General features: G+C 32.9%; 1 protein-coding gene across 3 annotated transcripts in view; it reads left to right on the top strand.

Annotated features, from left to right (window-relative positions):
* Positions 1 to 19,323, top strand: part of LOC108907268 — a 97,083-nt gene that overhangs the window by 34,273 nt on the left and 43,487 nt on the right. For 2 of the 3 annotated variants that reach the window (XM_018710874.1, XM_018710873.1), the window contains exon 2: positions 11,624 to 11,776. In XM_018710874.1, coding sequence (XP_018566390.1) covers positions 11,624 to 11,776 — 153 coding nt within the window. Of the gene's footprint in view, positions 1 to 11,623; positions 11,777 to 13,741; positions 13,851 to 19,323 lie in introns of those variants that run through there. The other variant, XM_018710875.2, reaches the window with a different exon arrangement.

Genomic DNA, 19,323 nt, shown 5'->3' with positions numbered 1-19,323 from the left:
AACCGTTCTACGAACATTTTCTCAAACACGAAAGAAAAGCAAAAGGCACATATAGCATTTTAAGGTGGCCGAGAAATAGTCAAATTTCTGGCGTTTTTAGGTACTGAAATCTTGAAAAGTAAAACGTGTAGAACAAAAGTAAGCACAAAAATAAAATCCTTGATGTTCTGTTTATTCATTGTCACTATTTAAATTTACTCAAATAAAATAATAACTAAAAAAAAGCGTTTGTAAAACAAGCGTTTGCTGTTATCCTAACCCCACATTTTAAGAATTATTTTCACGTACTTATAAATAAAAGTAAACAAATTTATATGCAAAGTAAATGTTATAAAAATATTTACATGTGGAGTTGTATATAAAAAAGTTAGTATTTTCGTAGATTTCAGTACCTAAAACCTTGATGGTTTGATCGTTTTTTGCACCTGTTTATTCGTTTTACTGCGGCGTCTTTGAAAATATCCAGATGGCATGACATTACATTCCTATTATTTGATAAGCTTTAGATTATTCAGTTATTAAATGTTTGAAATTATTTGTCTTTGTGGAAAACACTATTTAAAGAATATGGCGCCCTTAAAAGTATTAGATTTGCCTTAAAAAATTGTTAGTAGAAGCTCGGTAAATTCTCCAGCTCTTCCATCGACCAAGCTTATTTTTTTTCGCGTTCTGTACGATTAACAAACCATCTTCATCTACAAAACCTGCCATTCATCATGAAAAAATCTCTCTTTTAACGTATGAATGAACCGTAATCGTTCCTTAATTTATAATCCGCCTAAAAACCACGTTTACCAACTCGCGCTCTTGTGTAACTTTCATCTTTCGGCGCAAACTAATTCGAATCGGAGGATTAAGGTCGTGCCCAAAAAAGCGTACGAGTGCACGCACGACAAAATCGAGGATAAATTAATTAATAAAGCTCGCGGAGATGATAAATTATATTAACTTTTTTGTTCCGTCGTGGAAAGGTACTTTCAAATCTCGTTGTTACACTCGATGTGCTCAGTTGGAAGCGAGACCGAGTGAAATAATGCACGCCAGCATGGAATCTTTTGTGTTATTTGCATTTCTATCTTCAAGAAGCGGAAACACGATCGCAATAATACCGAGCGGTAGGAAATAACGAAAATGACACTACTTGATACATAAAAAGGTAACGGATGTGGTGAGGAGTGTTAATTATTCGATTTTTTTTTATAGAAAAGTATGAAGAAATCTTTCTAATATATTTTATCGATGTTAGAAACCTTATGAACACTGCAAAAAACACTGCACTTGATTTAGATAATGTACTACCGGGCGATCCAGAATTATTAAAGCTGTCGCTACACGTAAATGTTAATAGATATACCTATTAAAATTTACTTCCATTTGATCAAAATTACTTTCCGTTTTCTTAGATTTCCGACCGACACGATCTGTCCATTCAGAGACGCCTGTGTTTCCCGTGTGTTGCTTGCCGTTTGTGTTCGTCGATTGTTTTTTTATTTTAATTTATCGTTAATCATCTAAATAATCAGTGTTTTTGTGGTAAGGAAGCAAATACTTATGGTTTCTTCGATATAAAGTACTCGAACTGTTTTAAGTTAGAAAATGTTTTCGTTAGAAGGCGATAAATTTAATGTAGATGCCTACTTTCGAAGAATAACACAGGTCAACAAGGGTCAAGAAGCAGACACACTAATATGCATTCCCGAAGGATTTTGGTGCGCTCAATAATTTTTTTTTACAAAATTAATAGTTTATAACAAATTAATAATAATTAATTATTGCATAATGGACCGTGCAGTTGTTATTATTTTCATGCGCTACCCCAAATTAAAAAAAACCGGTAAAATTGGTCCACAATTACCGGAGATATCGCAAAATTTTCGGGCAGTTAAGATTTGAAGTCTCGATTTCCACTTTTGAACGTTTCTGTCTTATTCCACCACATTCCAGGTGTAAAAATGTATTCGAGGACGTTTTTTAAAAGTTAAAAATTACCATAAAATTAAAAAGAAAACGCTAACTCGGATAAAAATGGTCCTGGAACAATTTTTGTTTAAATTGTGAAAAAAGTTATTAACGAAAAACCTTATAAAAACAAATTACACTACATATTTGTTTATACACCGTTTTGAGGAGGTTGGTCTATGAGATTACAATTTCCAATTGTATATCTTGAAAATATAAGTCAAGACGAAACAAATGAACCCTCATAAGGCCCTTTTTATAACGTTAACAACCGCGTTTTTGCAAAAATTTTGAAAAAATGCTATTTCTAATAAACAAATGCAAGAACTCGTAAACAAATAAATATTTTTTTACCAAATTTTCAGGGATTCCTAAGCGTAACAAAATACAACTTTTACTGTAGTTTAGAGACGATTTTATGCTCTTTTATTTATAGCAAATTCAAATTTCGCTGTTTTTTTGCAATTATTTAAAAAATGTTAATGGATTTTAATTTAACTGGTCTCAAATGAAGCGTTTTTTGAAAAGTATAAACAAAAGCAAAAACTCCTGTTGGAGAGCACTTTTTAATACAGCTAAAAAACTGGTAAAAAAACTTGGTAATTTTTACATTATAATCATTGTTTACACAATGATCTTGTTGTTTTAAACCGATACGTTTTGGGAAATATTATTTCTTTTTGCCTAAAATTAATAATCATAAAAATTATTATTACTGGTAAACACAATTTTGGTCAAAATTAAAAGTACATATTTACATTTTTTTAAATTTAAACCAATAAAGCAATTATTATTCGCATTTCTAAATGAGGAAAGTAAGTCAATTAATTTAAAAATTATTACGTTTATTTGAAGTTCGCATAAAAAAAGCAAGATATATAAATAATTCTTAAAAATCGATTCTTATGTTAATTTTGAGGTTAATAATATCTAATTCATTTTTATTTGATCCATGCCCTTAACAAATTAATAAACCCCTCAAATTAATTAAGGCCAACATTCTGCATTTTGTGTTGTATTTTTGTGATTAAAATGAATATGTGACCCTATTGCCACTGCATTTAACCCGCCACCGACGAATTAAATCACTGTCAGTGTTGCCAACTACTAAGCGTGAAAATAATATTACAAATATTTGTAAGTAGCGGCGCAATCAATCATTCTGGATCTCTGTACTTTTAATTTTTGGTTGGGTAGTTTTGGTTGGCCTGCAAACAGTCATGATTTAACTCCCCTGAAAATGTTTTTGCAGGGTTACGATAAATACAGTGCAGAATGAAGGAAATTAAAAACAAACTATATGAAATCAAAAACCACTGAAATCTTCAAGATATTCGTAGTTATGGGAATGTGACACACTTGTATTTTGAAGAATTTAACTTATATGTGGAACATTTCACCAAAAATATGGCAAATCTACAGGTGATCGTTATATCTCGAGAATTGCGCTTCTCTTGAAAACTACGGAAAATACTTAAATTCTGAAAATTATGTTATATTTTTAGCGGATGTCATTTAAATGTGGCATAAAAAGGTTAAATTTCTTTTATATTTGTGAAACATATTTCAATTTAGTGTTTTTTATATTTGCAACTGTTTTCGAGATACATAAAATTTAAAAATCTAAACCCTAGAATATGAAAAACAGTTAGAATAGTTAGAAAAATGTTTATTCATACTTTTTTCATGTGTAGAATGGACGAAATTATTCAATAAAACAGTGGAATTTTTTGTTAAAAATACGATTTTAAAACAAAATTAGCAAAGTAAGCAATACGGAAAAACACTTCTGATACATCTGGATCATTTATGTCCGACACTTAATTTTTCAATTCGTACACCCATAGAATTTTTTTTAGTTCTTGAGAAATTCATCATTGAATCAACACGTCGTGTCTACTAGGCATCTGTCTATTTATCAAAGTCCGTCAAAAAAGTGAAATTCGTTTGGGTGAAGTGCCTGGTTTCTTTCTCCAGTATTCTAAAATCGTGATGGCCGGCTGACAGGTGGATAAAAATTGCCCGTCATTAATTTTAAGTGAACACGCAATCTTATACAGGGCGTATATAAAATTAAGGCGGAGAAATGCTACCAGATCGCCTTGAGGCCAATGTGAGATACTTCGGTCCAAAATTGCTTCATTTGCGTGTTACAGGGTGTTTAAGTTCCAGTTAAAGAAATTCAACAAAACCACGAATAACTAATAATACTTATTGTACCTAGCTGTTATTTAAAATCATCGAAATTTCAAAAGTTGACTATGAATTTAAACTTAGCGCGTAATTAAAAAAGTTCGCTTATTTTCTGAACAGACTTCGTATTTTCGACATCCAAGTGTGGCTGTGATCATTTTCTAGCCGAGAATTTGAAGTTTCGCGTTCATTCATAGCTATTTTTAGTCGCAAGTAGTAGTAAAACTATTCGTAGTTAGTGAAAATTCTACTTTATACTCTCTGTTCTCGTAGTAAACGAACTTGTGCAATTTTTTAGTATATTTTCAAGGTATTACCCAAGTTAATTCAAATTCAAAATTTTTTTATAAAAAATCTTATTAAACAAAGTCTAGTCTAGTACGCAAAAGATATCTGACTCCACATAGAGTAAGCAATGGGAGAGTTAAATAAAAGAATTTTTTTTAAAAATTAGAAAATAAAGCAAATATTATTAGGTAAAAGGTCAGTTTATACAGGGTGGGCCATTAGTGTGAGAATGTAAAATAACTCCTTTGTTATTCATAATACAGAAAAAAAGTACCGGTGTGAAATCATCCACAGCCACACTTTTAGGTAGGACTATAATCGATAAAGTTGTGGCCATAAAAAAAATTCGAGATTTACTCAAGTTTTCCAAATAACTCATATGCGGCTGATCACAGAATATTAAAAACGTGGAAATTTAAAAATGATCCCACCATTTTTATTTTCCAGGCCGTCAGGGATGGTGAAAAGGGGTGAAATTGCAAAAATTCGAAATAATCCAAATAAAAAAACTATTTTTTGAACTATCACCGTATTTGCAGAGAATGTTAAAAATAAACGTATTAAGAGATACCACCCACCCGTTTCATTTTCCAGGCCGTTAGGTATGGTGAACAGGGGTGGGTTTGATAAAATTCGAAATATTCCAAATAAAAAAAAACTATATCTTGAACTGTCGGCATAGTCGCAGAGAATATTAAAAAAGGTTTATATAAAAGTTGTACAGAATCAAAAAACTTTAAGGACAAAATTAATTTGTAACACACAGGGCGACGATTAAAAACGGGACACGCCAAATATTATATTTTTTAAATAGAACACTATATATTTTTAAACATATGTATTTCTAGAAAATTCTATATATGGCAATATAAACAGTTTAACATTTTAGTGCGGGGTTGCCAAGTTATGTAGAAAATTCTTCGAATTTTGGAAAAAACATGATCTCGAAGAAGTTGTTATTAACTTTCAACTACTAACACTTGGAGCAAAAATATTTGACAGAGTTATAGGCAAATGTTATGCAATGGCTCCTATATTAGCTAATATCGATATTTTATACAGGGCATTTTTTTTATAATACTATCATTTTAAGAAAGTTCAAACTTGATTTTCTAAAATTTTTTAAATGGAACACCCTCTATTTTATTGTTCTATTTTATTCGCATATCAGTCCACTTCAACTTTTATTAAGTATGTTCTACATTTGAATATGTTAGTTTTTAAGATAAAGCAACATTTCTGGAAAAATCTGATTTTTATTATTTTCGGTCGCACGAAATGGTTTTGGAAAAAACTGTCACATTGTGTCAACTTGTCAGTTCATAATTATCTTTCCATTTTGAGTTAATTTTATTAGTTAATATTTATTTGTGGTATTCTGTAAAAAATTAAGGTTTTTCAGAAATGTTGTTATATCTTAAAAACTAACAATTTTAGTTATAGAACATTCTTAATAAAAGTTAAAGTGGACCGATATGTGAATAAAATAGAACAATAAAATACAGGGTGTTCCATTTGAAAAATTTTAGAAAATCAAGTTTAATAAACCTTCTAAAAATGATCGTATTATAAAAAATGTCCTGTATAAAATATCGATATTAGCTAATATAGGAGCCTTTGCCTATACCTTTGTATAATTATTTTGTTCCAAGTGTTAGCAACTGAAAGTTAACACAACTTCTTCGAGGTCGTTTTTTCCAAAATTCGAGGAATTTTCTACATAACTTGGCAACCCCGCACTAAAATGATAAACTGTTTATATTGCCATATACAGAATTTTCTCGGAAATCCACATGTTTAAAAATATACAGGGTATTCCATACAAAAAATGTAATATTTGGCGTGTCCCGTTTTTACTCATCACCCTGTATGCATCAAATTAATTTTGTAGTTTAGGTTTCTTGATTCTGTATAACTTTTATATAAACTTTTTTTCTGTATTATGAGTAGCAAGGGAGTTATTTTATTTTCTCACACTAATGGCCCACCCTGTATATGTATCTATAACCAACATTTTTGACCCTTGTCATTTCAAAATGTCATTTTCGTAGTAGCTGTTACTACGTGTTGGTCTTCGTCAAAAGTGATTATATTGTTGTTAAATACATTATACTTCTTTGAACTAGAAATCATTAATTATTAATTAGTAGTAATTAATGTAATCAATTTATTTGATTACGTTATTTAATAATTTCAGTATTCATGTATAGGGTTGCCAGAATTGAGCCGCGGGACATAGACGTACGCATTATTTATTAAAAAGCAACAAATTAAATTGCCTACAATACACCACCGTAAACACCAACGGATAGGAATTAATTACTTATGCAAATATTACATCAATAGATGTCGAACGGATATTTTATCAGCGTCGCGAATGTTTCGCTGAAATAAGGGTAGAAGCATACCTGATGATGCGATCTATAATGGATCTCATCCAGATTGTGGAACTGATGGCATAAAACAATTTACGTGTTTCACAATGATACAATGACATAAATCTTATAATCATTGTTTACTTTATTTTATGTTGACGATCCGCACGCATTTGGTACGCGGCGAATTATGACAACTCTATTCATGTATATGTTTTTGTATTATTATTAAAAATATCATTTTTAGGTGTTATTTTGGATATCATTAATCACTGGCTGTTCATTAGGTATTGTTGGTGTTATTCAATGCTAGTTGGGGCAGTTGTTTCCTGCAATATCAGCATTTAGGAATTTTTATGCGCACACCTACATTTTTGGTACCGAAAAACATGGCCATTCGTTAACATCGTGTAGAGAAAAATGTTTTGAATTTGTTTGAATTAGTTTAATGTCTTTAAAATGGAGGTAATAACTTGAATAAATTGTGTATAATATACCACATGCAGAATTTGATTCATTACCACGATTTTGACGTTTCGCGATACGGGACCGATCAGAAAAACAGAATTTTCACAAGCGTGGGAGGTTCTCTCCGCAGCATCGAAACAATATTGACGCAATAAGAACGTTGATAAATGTTGAGTCATTTTTATAATCTTTTAATCTCTGTCTCTGTCACAATTGACCTCTGACTAAAGAACTAAAATAGGAGTGATCCGACTGCTACTTTTGTAACTTTTAAACCGTTTTCTCAGCCATATCTAACTATTATTGTAAAGTGACCTATATTTAATAATATTTTCTTGGAAATCGTATTCGCCTTGGTATAAATAAATAAACCAGATTTAGACCGAAGCTGCGTATAATGTCACAGAAGAGTAGTTTTGTGTCTGCCAAACAATGACGATGGTTTCTGTACGCGTCTTGTTCAGCCCATGGGCGTCCCCGAAGGGCAAACATGTCGATGGCTGCTATCTCACATAAAAATTGTTTCATTAAAATTAAGAGAAATAATTAGGATCTTTAACACTTTAATAAAAAAATTAAAAATTTTCCAAATAAAAAACAGTTTCTTAATGGGAAAGTAGTATAAAGACAAAAAAAGTAACTCGAAAGAAGTGACCTTTTTTCATTTTTTTTACTGCCAATGAAAATCTAGACTACCAATTAAATTACCTACAATTTAAAGTATCTAAAGTAATTTTTCACTAATTTGTTAACTGTAAAATAAAGGACGAACGCAAAAAAATCAGTTTTCGAAAATTGCGCATTATTATTGCAAAAAGCCAGTTATTCCAGTTTATTAAAGACAAAAACGCGTGTGTATTTAAGCATTCTGTGTCAATTTTATGCTGCTGTTTATTTCTATTACTTAACATTTTGCAAAATCGTTTACCAAACTAATGTAAATTTTATTAATAGTGCTTACAAAAACCATTGCTTAGTAACGCACATTAACGGAGAAAAAATTAAATGCAGGTAAGTAAACAACAGTGCAAAATGTGACGTGTCGATGTCGATAGAACGGTGTGACGTCATTACCAATGAGAAACCCCTTTACTGTAGGAAAGTTACGAATTTTGATGCTAATTTTGTTGATTTAAATTTTAATATTTCGTACAAAAAAAATATAAATATCACTCTGTATGATTTTTGCATTACATTTAACCTATTTCACAACTTTTATATTGAATTAAAATTGCAATTGCAATTTCCCTATTAGAGAAAAATTGCAGAATTTGATGATAAATAACTTGTCAGAGAGAATTATTTTGTTTGCTTTCGTTATGAAATTATAGACTAAAACTGAGCTAAAAATTTTTTGGATATTCACATTTTTATATTCAGCTCATTTGTCTTAAACGTGTTATTGTTCATTTTTCTGCTTTCGTCGAAATACCAAATTATTCATTTGGCCCCTCTGTGGAAAAAAATTGGGCCGCCCGTGCTAGCGTCCGGTTGAAATGGAAGAACGATCGTCAACAACAAACAAAATGCGCAACATGTGAACTCGTCCTTGTCTATGTAGTACATACAAGTTAAAGTGGAGTAAAAGTTGGCCTTTGGAAGAACATTTTGTAGCTTATATAGGCCCTAAAAGTTGCATTCGCCCTACCTGTAAAATCTTCCGACTTCCGGCCAGTTGTTTTCGAATAGCTTGCGTGACAAACTCTATTGAAAGATGTATTAGTCTTGTGGGAAACACCCAGAAAGATATAATTTTTATTGTTTGAAAAAAGTCAACGGATTGAAATTGAATAGGTGATCTTTACTCTATTATAAAAATAATTCAAATAAATTAAAAAAAAAAATATCAAATGAAGTTAAGCAACGTTCTTTGATACCAAACATCCAGGTGTGCAAAATATATTTTACATTTAACTGTTGATATTGCAGGAAACAACTAGTCTAGTAGGTACATGTTCCAATTAGTATCATTGGATTCTATTTCATGTGTCATTTTTGACTTTTACAAAGATTGCACATTACTACGTACTATTCCATCGTCTTGGAAAATGCCTGCAAAATTTTTACAAAATACTCTCCTTGGGCTGCTCGAGGATTTACCTTTGCAATTAAGATGTCAAATGTGGTTCATGTAGGTTAGTACTTCACCGCATTTTAGTGTTATTGTATGAGACTTCTTGAACCAGCAGTTGCCGAATAAATTGGCCACCAAGATCACCAGATCTGAATAAATGTGATTTCTTTCTCTGGGGGGGGGGGGGAAGGGGGGACTTTAAAAGAGTTTGTTTATTTTACACCGGTTGGATCTGCAGCAGATTTATGGAGTCGTATAAATAACATAGACCAACAAAATTTAACTTTTTTTTTGGAAGCAGAAAATTGAATATATATTTCCGAAGGATTTAGGTGCGCTGAATCCGAATCTGGCAGCAGAATTGCTCTATCAGGTCAGGTTTTTGAAAATCCTGCGGGAATGCATATTAGTGTGTCTGCTTCTTGACCCTTGTTGACCTGAGTAATAAATGCAACGCCATAAAAAACGATCCACAATTATTGCACACAGTAGACTTTAATTTTCGGCAGGGGATAAATTTATGTATTAGAGAAAATGGCGGTCATTTTCAACAGTTCTTGTAGTGCTATTTAACAATATCGGTAGTACATGCGGTTAAAGTTGGATTTGTTAATGTTTTGTTTGTAAGGTTCCTCATTTTTTAATATGTTTAAAAACAAAATAAAGAATCTAATTTAATGAAATCGTTTTTTTCTTGATACTTTTTTATAAACGTCAAAAATGACGCGTGAAATCATTGCCTACTATCGTAAAGCTGCATACTTTTTGTCCGATTCAATTAGTAATGACTGTTTCACAAAATCCCGATTTTCTCAAAAACCGTTATTTTTTCGAAAAATTTGTAAGAGAAAATAAATTAAAATTAAATTTCCTGTAATACTGGTAAAACTATTTAATAATTGGCATATCATTTTAAGGTCGTCCTACTCCTAGTCCAGCCCTTATTGGACTTCAAACAAAGAGTGACCGCAAAAATCGCCCGTTTTTTCACAATTCGCAGAGAAGTAAAGAAAATAGATAAAAATATGTTTTTGATCTCAAATTACTCGTAAAAAATTAAGGTGAGCATAGGTTTTAGTTTTTTGAAAATTTTCAAAAATCACCCCTATTTAGGGGTTGAAAAGACGCCCAAAATGAAGAATTAAATATTACCAATAAATATAAAAACTAATAGCATGTGAATTTTTCTATCGAATGATTCTTAATACAAAGAAAAATTTATTCTCATGACTGAAATAAGCATGTTGAATTAGAAAATCCACCCTTAAGCGCGCTCAGGGGTTGAAGTCATCCACAAAAATAGAGAATATCAGAAATAATTGAAAAAATTCCAAAAAAAAATATAATAAGATAATTCACATGCTAATAGTTTTTATATCAATTGGTAATATTCAAATTCTTGATTTTTGGTATTTTTTCAACCGCTAAGTAGGGGTGATTTTTAAAATTTTCAAAATACCAAAAGCCATGCTCATTTAAGATTTTTGCAAGTAATTTGCGACCAAAAATATTTTTATGTATTTTTTTTTAATTCTCTGCGAATTGTGAAGAAACGGGCGAAAATCACAGGTTTTTTGCGGTCACTCTTTCTATTTTTACCAATTAAAGATAATAATAAACGCAAATTTGGTTGCTCTAAGGCATTGCTGAAATATTATTGTTTTTGGAAATTTAACACTCATCTTCAGAGACCAATATCTCTTCAACGGTACATCTCGGAAAAAAAATTTACATAACAAACCGGCATATTTTAAGATCCTCTACACGTGCCTGTTTTGTGTCGGTAGAGTTATGAAACACCCTGTAGATCCACTTGATATTGTTTAATATAGCTAAACAAACTGTGAAACCAAAAGAAACATTAAATTTAAGTGATCTATCTCGTATAGGATCACTTAAGGGTAGATAGGTTAGCTAAATGGAAAGCCGGCATCACTTTTAACCTCAAAATGTACGTGCTTCTATTGTTGCGTCGCTCAGATTTGTACTGTTTAAGTTGTAACTTACATCAAACTATGTTAAACATACTGCACATGTTGCTTATTTTTCTAATTTGTTTTCTATTATGTCCATATTTCTGTATTTTCCTTTGTTTTTTTTTAAGCAATCTTATCTTATTCGTCGACCTCACGAGTAGCAGAGCTTCATCAAAAATTTTTTTCTATTAACATTTTTTATAGCCGAACAATAGCAACGAATAAACCCATAATTACTGTAAATACCCCCGCCTAATTATACACCGGTAACGCTAATGTGTTTTTTTCAGGTGTCAGACGACGACAACTTGCCACACGTAATTTGCCTAAGATGTACAGAACAGCTAGAGGCGCTAAGTAGATTTAGGGAAGTCGCCAGGAAGACGGAGGATCTGTTGAACCAATTCTTGGTCTACACGAAAGAACTGACGGGGACGGAAGAGGTGAGTTTTTTTTAATTGAGTTGCTTTGCCGGGCAATGATTTAATGAGCTGGGTGCAGGTTAAGCCGTGTCCAGACGCGGATAACGGCCGAAGCCTACTGTCGACACCCCATGCCACGTCATGTGTCGAAAGTGTGCGCGTATATTAAAACCAAAGACAAATATAACAATGTACAATATAGGAAAAAAACACAGGCAAGTTATTATTTATTAAAAAAATGTTAAATATAAACAATGTATAAATTTTAATTAGTACTACTCTCTTGACAAGTTCTTTCTAATTTAATTTCAAATATAATTTGAACATGTCTTCGTATAGCGAGTTGGGTTTAGGCCTTTAAAGTCATGTAGGTAATAACGATTATACACTAATCCAAACAATTAAAGGGTCCAAAGAATTGATTGAATTCTAAAAAATACCGCGACAAAAAAATTTGGCAATTTTTTTTCCTAGTTCACGGACTTGGAAAACATTTTTTCAGCTAGGCCATTTCATGGACCAGATAGCTTGTTTATTCAGCTTTAATTTCCTTTTTTTAAAATTTCGATACGACCATTATTCATCGAAATATCGGACTTTCAATGGAAAAGGATCCTCTTGTCTTCAATCATCGATATCTTGGGGACAAATGGTCGTACAGAGAATTGAAGGTCAGTTTCGAAAACTGGAATAAATTTCCCATAAGATGCTGCCGCAACTTTTCGGAATTTTTTTTCGTCATCTTTTACACGAATTTAAGGAAACAGGAAAAAAGGGTAATTTATGGTTTTTTAGAAAATTTACGGCTAAATTAAAAATATTCACGAAATGACTTTTACAGTTCGATATACCCAGAAAAACCGTGTGAAGTTTCATCTCGATCTAGCGAACCGTTTCTTTGTTTTAAACAGTCAAACTTTTGAAAAAAATTAAAGGGTCATGTTTTTTGAGCTTAAACAGTTCATAATCATAAAATGGGAAAAATTTTTTTTGAGGTTTTCTCACATTTTTACAGCAAATAACTAAAATTGATGTAAAAATAATTATTTTTCGAAAAATTTTCTAAAAATTTTCGAATTTTTTTTTTGACATTGGAGAAAACAAAATCCGTTTGTTTCCAGCACGATTCGGCTTTTCTGACCTATGCTTCTGTTCATCAACTCTTAATTAAATAAAAATTAGTCTGATGACCCAAATCAGAATTTGATCACGATTCATACCGTTTTTTGAGACAAATTTGTAATTAATTTTTGTGCAGTCTGTGATCACTTAAAATCACTTGTTTCCAAAACTACCCTTTTTCTTCTGAAAAAAAATATTCTTACACACTGTATATAAGGTTATACTTAGTTTGAAGTTGCGTGTTTTAGTTTCTTTTCTATTGATTTGACTATTTTGCCACCAATTTAACAGTAAAATTTAAAAATCTATGAAATAAAACCATGAGCTAAAAAATTCAGTCAAAGGTTACTCTTATGCTTATGAAAATAGTTTTATCTAACTGAAAACTTCGCGCTAAAAAAGTAGATAAATAACTAATATACATCACCTTATCAGACACCTCTATATATTTACGTTTCGAAAATCAGTGTTTTCGTTTTTACAACTGAGTCGTTTAATTTTTAATTAGTTTATATTTGTTTGTTTATCTGCCTCCATAACTAGAGACATCACATGATGTTTATTCTGTTACTACGGGGTCTGTTCAGAAAATAATCGAACTGTTTGAATTACGTGTTAAAGGAGATATTTAGTGACATGCGATTGGCAGCATTGCGTTGGGCATACCCTCCTCTGTAACCCACATGTTCTTGGATTGTTGATGTCTCATTTAGTTTTCGTGATATTGTTATTTGAGTGCAATGTGTTAGTGACGATTTTTGAAATGTACGATTATCTGGAATGTAAAGTTTTACGTGAAACGGGGGAAAATTTCACCGAAGCGTTTCAACTTTTTAAACAAGCTTACGGAGGTGGTGCTCTTGGTCATGTTACAAATGGTTGTCACGATTTAAAAGTGATCATACAAACATTTAAGTAGACTTTCCTTTACATCAATATTTTGATTCGACTGAAAATTTGGATATCTGTCGGTGTGAGTTGGTTTCCTATAAACACTTTTTTTTAAACAATTAGAATTTATAGAAAGTGATTATTATTTTATATTTATTTCTAGACTGAATCCCCAAATGCTGAGCTTTTTAATTACATTGTTAACATAAGTTTTCTTAAAAAATCAATTGAAACATTATTACAAACTGCTGGTGATGATGACCCTATTTCCATTTTGAAAATGTGGTTTTTATACCTAAAAGTAATTCCGTTATACACCTACTTGGTTCTATCTGCCAAATTGTTATCATTTTCTAATTTATTTTCGATAATATTCAATATTTTTATCTACTGGTACATTAACGAGTATACTAACCACACGTTAGAACTTTCCATTAAAAGATTAGTATTAAAATGACTTTTAAGTAAGTTCATCCAACAGATGTTTACTATTTTTAATGTATGATCAGAATGTTTAAATAAATATATAACTTCCAATAAATATTTTGCCGATTTATTACAAGGGGAATCAATAGAACTATTATTCTTAATGGAATATAGCGTTTATTAATAATATTGGTAAACCATAATAATGTGGTGGTTTATGATACTGCGAATTAATTTATTTTTTCTTGTCTGAAAATTCTTGTTTGTATTTATATGGTCTATAAATTTCACCTCCATCAGCAAGTGCAATTTCACGCAAATGAAAACCAGTGGCGCAGAAATTTAATTCTTGGGGCTCTTTTATAAGGAATTACTGTTATAGCCACTGTGAGAAATGGAAATAATACTCACATATTTAAAATTTTCAACGCTAAAACGCTTCGTTCCTGAGAAAACGGGTGTCACTTTTTCTACTGCAGTTATCAGTCTTGGTATATTCGTCGGAAATTTGAAAAACCGTTTGGAAGAATAAATGTATTTTTTTTTGGTGATCCCAATACGTCTCTTGCACCATTGGCATTCGTTCGAAAATTCCACAATGTTTGTAAATAAAAAAAAGTAGGCCACGTCTTTTTCTCGTTTGCAGATTTTGTAAAAAATCCGCCATTAATTCTGAATGAAACGGATCTGTTCAATGTTTTTCGGAGGATGCAGCGTTTTTCGGGATAAAAAAACATATTTCCGGGGAAAAAGTCTGGGGAAAAGTTCGGGGAAAAAGTCAGGGTAAAAACTCCGGGTAAAAGTCTGGGGGAAAAGTTGAAATTTATATTATAATTTCAATTCTAATCAATATTCCTTAAGGTGGCCATATCCCTGGCTGAGAACTAGTCAAATTTCTGGCGTTTTTAGGTACTGTTTGCGTTTCTCTCTTAATTTATTTTTTATTTAAATCACCGCGCGTTCCGCGATTTAATTTCATGTTGTCCTTGTCCTCTAACCGAGGGTGGGGAAAAAGACTCGATGAGGGGGAGAAGAGTCTACATTAAATTTTTAAAAGTGTGTGTATGTGAAAGAGCTTTGACCAAGACAGTACGCAACTATACGCAACTGAGATCTCAAATTTGGACTAATGGTACATATAAGTGATACACAAAATTGATGCAAGGGTGCTAGTTCCTGCTGCAAGCGAGTGAGCCAACATAGGGAAACCCTCAAAGGTAAGGGCAACAAAGTCGCCGCAAAACTCTTAGTACATTCTTTTTCAAACATCTTTTCCCTAGCATATTCATTTGGCCTTCGAGCCGTATTAGAAAAGCTCTTAAAATAATACAGTCCACCCACACAAGAATCAAATTGCAAATTTTCGTGAATTTTCAATATATAGAAGCAAATACATTGCATTTGTACAAAACCAAGCCGGCGATTTCAAGGTCAGCGCTCGCCGCACGTGTCCGCGTTGTGTTTATACATTCCACATTTTTTCTTATAGTTCTGTATTGCGACGTTGTCAATAATAACAAATATTTCTACAAAGTTGTGGATTATTCAGTTTCGTGTTAGAATCGTGTTTTTCGTATTTTACAAACATTGTGGAATATTTCGTGTTAGAATCGTGTTTTTCGTGTTACAAACATTGTGGATTATTCAAAAATTCAAATTCGTGTTACAATCGTGTTTTTCGTGTTTTCAAAAACGTTGTGTACAATTCAAATTCGTGTTATAATCGTGTTTTTCGTGTTTTCAAAAACGTTGTGTACTATTCAGATTCGTGTTACAATCGGGTTTTCACAAATATAGGAATACCTATTCAGTTTTTATTACATTCGTGATTTTGTCAACCGCGTCCGATTCTCAAAAATGGCTACTATGCAAGCAATTGAAAATAGACGACACTACGTGTTTACTCGCGTCAAGGATCTACTCAAGTTAGGTCAGACGGCTTGTGTTGATTCAGAAAAAGTTACTGACTTCAAATTTAGATATCAAGGTATGCGTGAACTCGTGACAAAATTTGAAGCTTTGCAGATGGACATGGTGTCGATGGTGGACCCTGAAAACTTGAAAATTCAGGATGAAATTCAACGGGAATTTGACGACGTGCATTACTCAATAGAGGGTATTTATCGTGATCTTTTCCCACCTAGCAATCGCAGCTCTGTTAGTTCAGACAGGGGTTCTGTTGTATCTTTACATTCTGTTCGAAATAATTCAGAATCGTGTTTCAAGGTCAAACTGCCTAAAATCGAGGTACCAAAATTTGACGGGGATATAAACAAGTGGCCGGTCTTTTATGATACGTATAAGAGACTCATTCATGATAATGTTAGTTTGTCTAATATCGAACGTTTTCAGTATTTGATTTCTTATTTATCTGGTGAACCATTAAGCATTGTAAGGAAGTTACCGACTACAAGTGATAATTATGAAATTTCTTATAAATCATTAGTAGATAGATATCAAGACAAACGGGTCTTATTAACGCGTTATTGGCAAGGCATTTTCAATGTAGAATCTTTCAGTGGGAACGCAGCTTCTGCACTAAGAAATCTTTTATCCGTGTTTACAGAAAACTTAGCAGCTATTGAGACTTTTGAAGTAGACATGTGGGATTTTACAAAATTAAATCTATTACTTCAGAAATTAGACAACAAAACGAGAAATGATTTCGAAATAAAATCTGGTGAGTCAACAATACCTAAATTTGAGGATTTGTATTCCTTCTTACAGGAAAGATGCAAGGCTTATGAGACTACAGTTTTAACTTCTAATGCGACCATAGCAAATCCACCTAAACCTTGGCGAAAATCGGAAACAGGAGTGTCTTCTGACAAACAAATAATTTCGAGATCCAATTCTAGACAAATTTCGTCCTTTGCTACTAATACAACCCCATCATGTGTCTATTGTAAACGAGATCATTTTCTTTCAAGTTGTAGGAAGTTTTTGGCATTGGATGTTCGCGATCGACATTCTTTCGTAAAACAAAATAGATTATGTTTCAACTGTCTTTCAGTGTCCCATTCGATTTCAAATTGTTCTTCTAGGTTTAATTGCAGGCAGTGTAACAAGCGACATCACACAACTTTACATTTTTTCGATTCTGGAACTTCTGCTGTGGCTTCGGAAACCCCACCTACCACTAGCAACGATCAGCCTAGCTCTAGTTCGGTGAATGTTATGACTAGTCTTTTTTCATTCAAACAATCTGTGTTACTTGCCACAGCAATCATACATGTGCAAGGTGCTGATGGGCAATACAAAAAATGTCGTGCTCTTCTCGATTCAGGTAGTCAGGCAAGTTTTATTACTTCCGATTGTGCTAATCGTCTGGACCTTCCAAAATCCTTGACATCCTTATCCGTTCAAGGTGTCAATCAAATGACGTCATCCACATTGGGAACGTTAAAGTGCTTGGTGAAACCGCCTAACGCATCGGCCTTCGAAATCGAAATGATTGTAATACCAAATATTTGCAACACGGTGCCATCTTCTAAGAAATATTTTCAAAGTATAAAATCCATTAGCCATCTTTCTCTTGCCGATCCTGACTGTGGAGGTTCGGGTGTTGTAGATATCCTGTTAGGTGCCGATGTATATGCTCGCGTGTTGAAACCCGGTCTCATTAAAGGGAAACAAGGAGAACCAAGTGCCATTAATACAATATTTGGTTGGGTGCTGATCGGTCCAACATCAACCCACTCTGAATCTCTCGTACATTCATTTCATACTTCTGTGAACGATTCTTTAGACGTGACATTGAGAAAATTCTGGGAATTGGAACAAATCCCAGAAAAAAACATAAATTCTCCCTCAGATGAGTTGTGCGAACAAATCTTTGTGGAAACGCATCGTCGTGATACGACAGGTCGATATATTGTTCATTTACCTTTCCAAGATAATTGTCATTCTCTGGGTGATTCTTACAATATGGCATTGCGTAGATTTTTGGCTTTGGAAAATAGGTTGGAAAAGGATTCGTCATTGTATAGGTCCTATTCAGATTTTATGAAGGACTATCTGGAACAGGGTCATATGGTAAAAGACACCGTTGACAATAATCAAAGTCCAAACTATTTTATACCACATCATAGTGTTATCAAAGATGAGGGTCATTCTCAGAAGCTACGTGTTGTCTTTGATGCTTCCGCTAAGTCGTCCAATGGTGTATCTTTGAATGACACTCAACTAACAGGTCCCAAACTACAAAGGGACATCGTTTCTTTACTCCTATCATTTCGAGTCCATGAATTTGTTTTTGTCGCCGATATTCGGCAAATGTACCGCCAAATTAGGGTGGTAGATTCTCACCAGAGTTATCAGAAAATTTTGTGGAGATTTTCCAAATCCGATCCCATAGAAGAATATCGTCTTCAAACTGTGACGTACGGGGTATCCTCCAGTCCTTATTTAGCAATCCGTTGCCTACTGCAATTGGCCCATGACGAAAAGGACAAATATTCTTTAGCAGCGCAAGCTTTAGAATCTAACATTTATGTGGATGATGTATTGGATGGTGCCAATACAGTCGAGGAGGTGTGTGAGCTACAACAGCAACTAATTTCATTATTAAGCAGTGCTAAATTTGAATTACACAAATGGGCAAGCAATTGTTCTGCTTTATTGTCGTCTGTCCCACTTGCAAATCAGCAACCTCATTCTTTAGACAAGGAAACCTCATTAAAAATTCTAGGGTTACAGTGGTGTCCTGTCACAGATTCTTTTTCTTATCGTGTTGAACCTACTGATCGTTCGTGTACAAAGCGGCATATACTGTCTGAAGTGGCCCGCATTTATGATCCGTTGGGTTTTCTTTCCCCATTGACTCTTTTTGCAAAACATTTAATACAATGTCTCTGGAGTCAAGGAATAGGATGGGATGATCCTCCCCCTGCAGAGTTTCTTCATAGTTGGTCCACTTACAAATCTGAACTACCGTGTTTATCTACTCTTACTATACCTCGTCGTGTGGTTGTGAATAATGTGACACAAACTGAATTGCATGGGTTTTGTGATGCCTCTAACATTGCCTTTTCCGCTGTGGTATATTTACGCCAGATAACATCTAAGAGCAAACCTCCTATCGTCACTTTTGTGTGTGCCAAGTCAAAGGTAGCTCCGCTAAAGAGGGT

The sequence above is a fragment of the Anoplophora glabripennis genome, unplaced genomic scaffold (genome assembly GCF_000390285.2).
Source record: "Anoplophora glabripennis isolate ALB-LARVAE unplaced genomic scaffold, Agla_2.0 scaffold168, whole genome shotgun sequence".
Taxonomy (NCBI): Eukaryota; Metazoa; Arthropoda; class Insecta; order Coleoptera; family Cerambycidae; genus Anoplophora; species Anoplophora glabripennis.
This window is presented reverse-complemented; position numbering and strand designations above follow the sequence as displayed.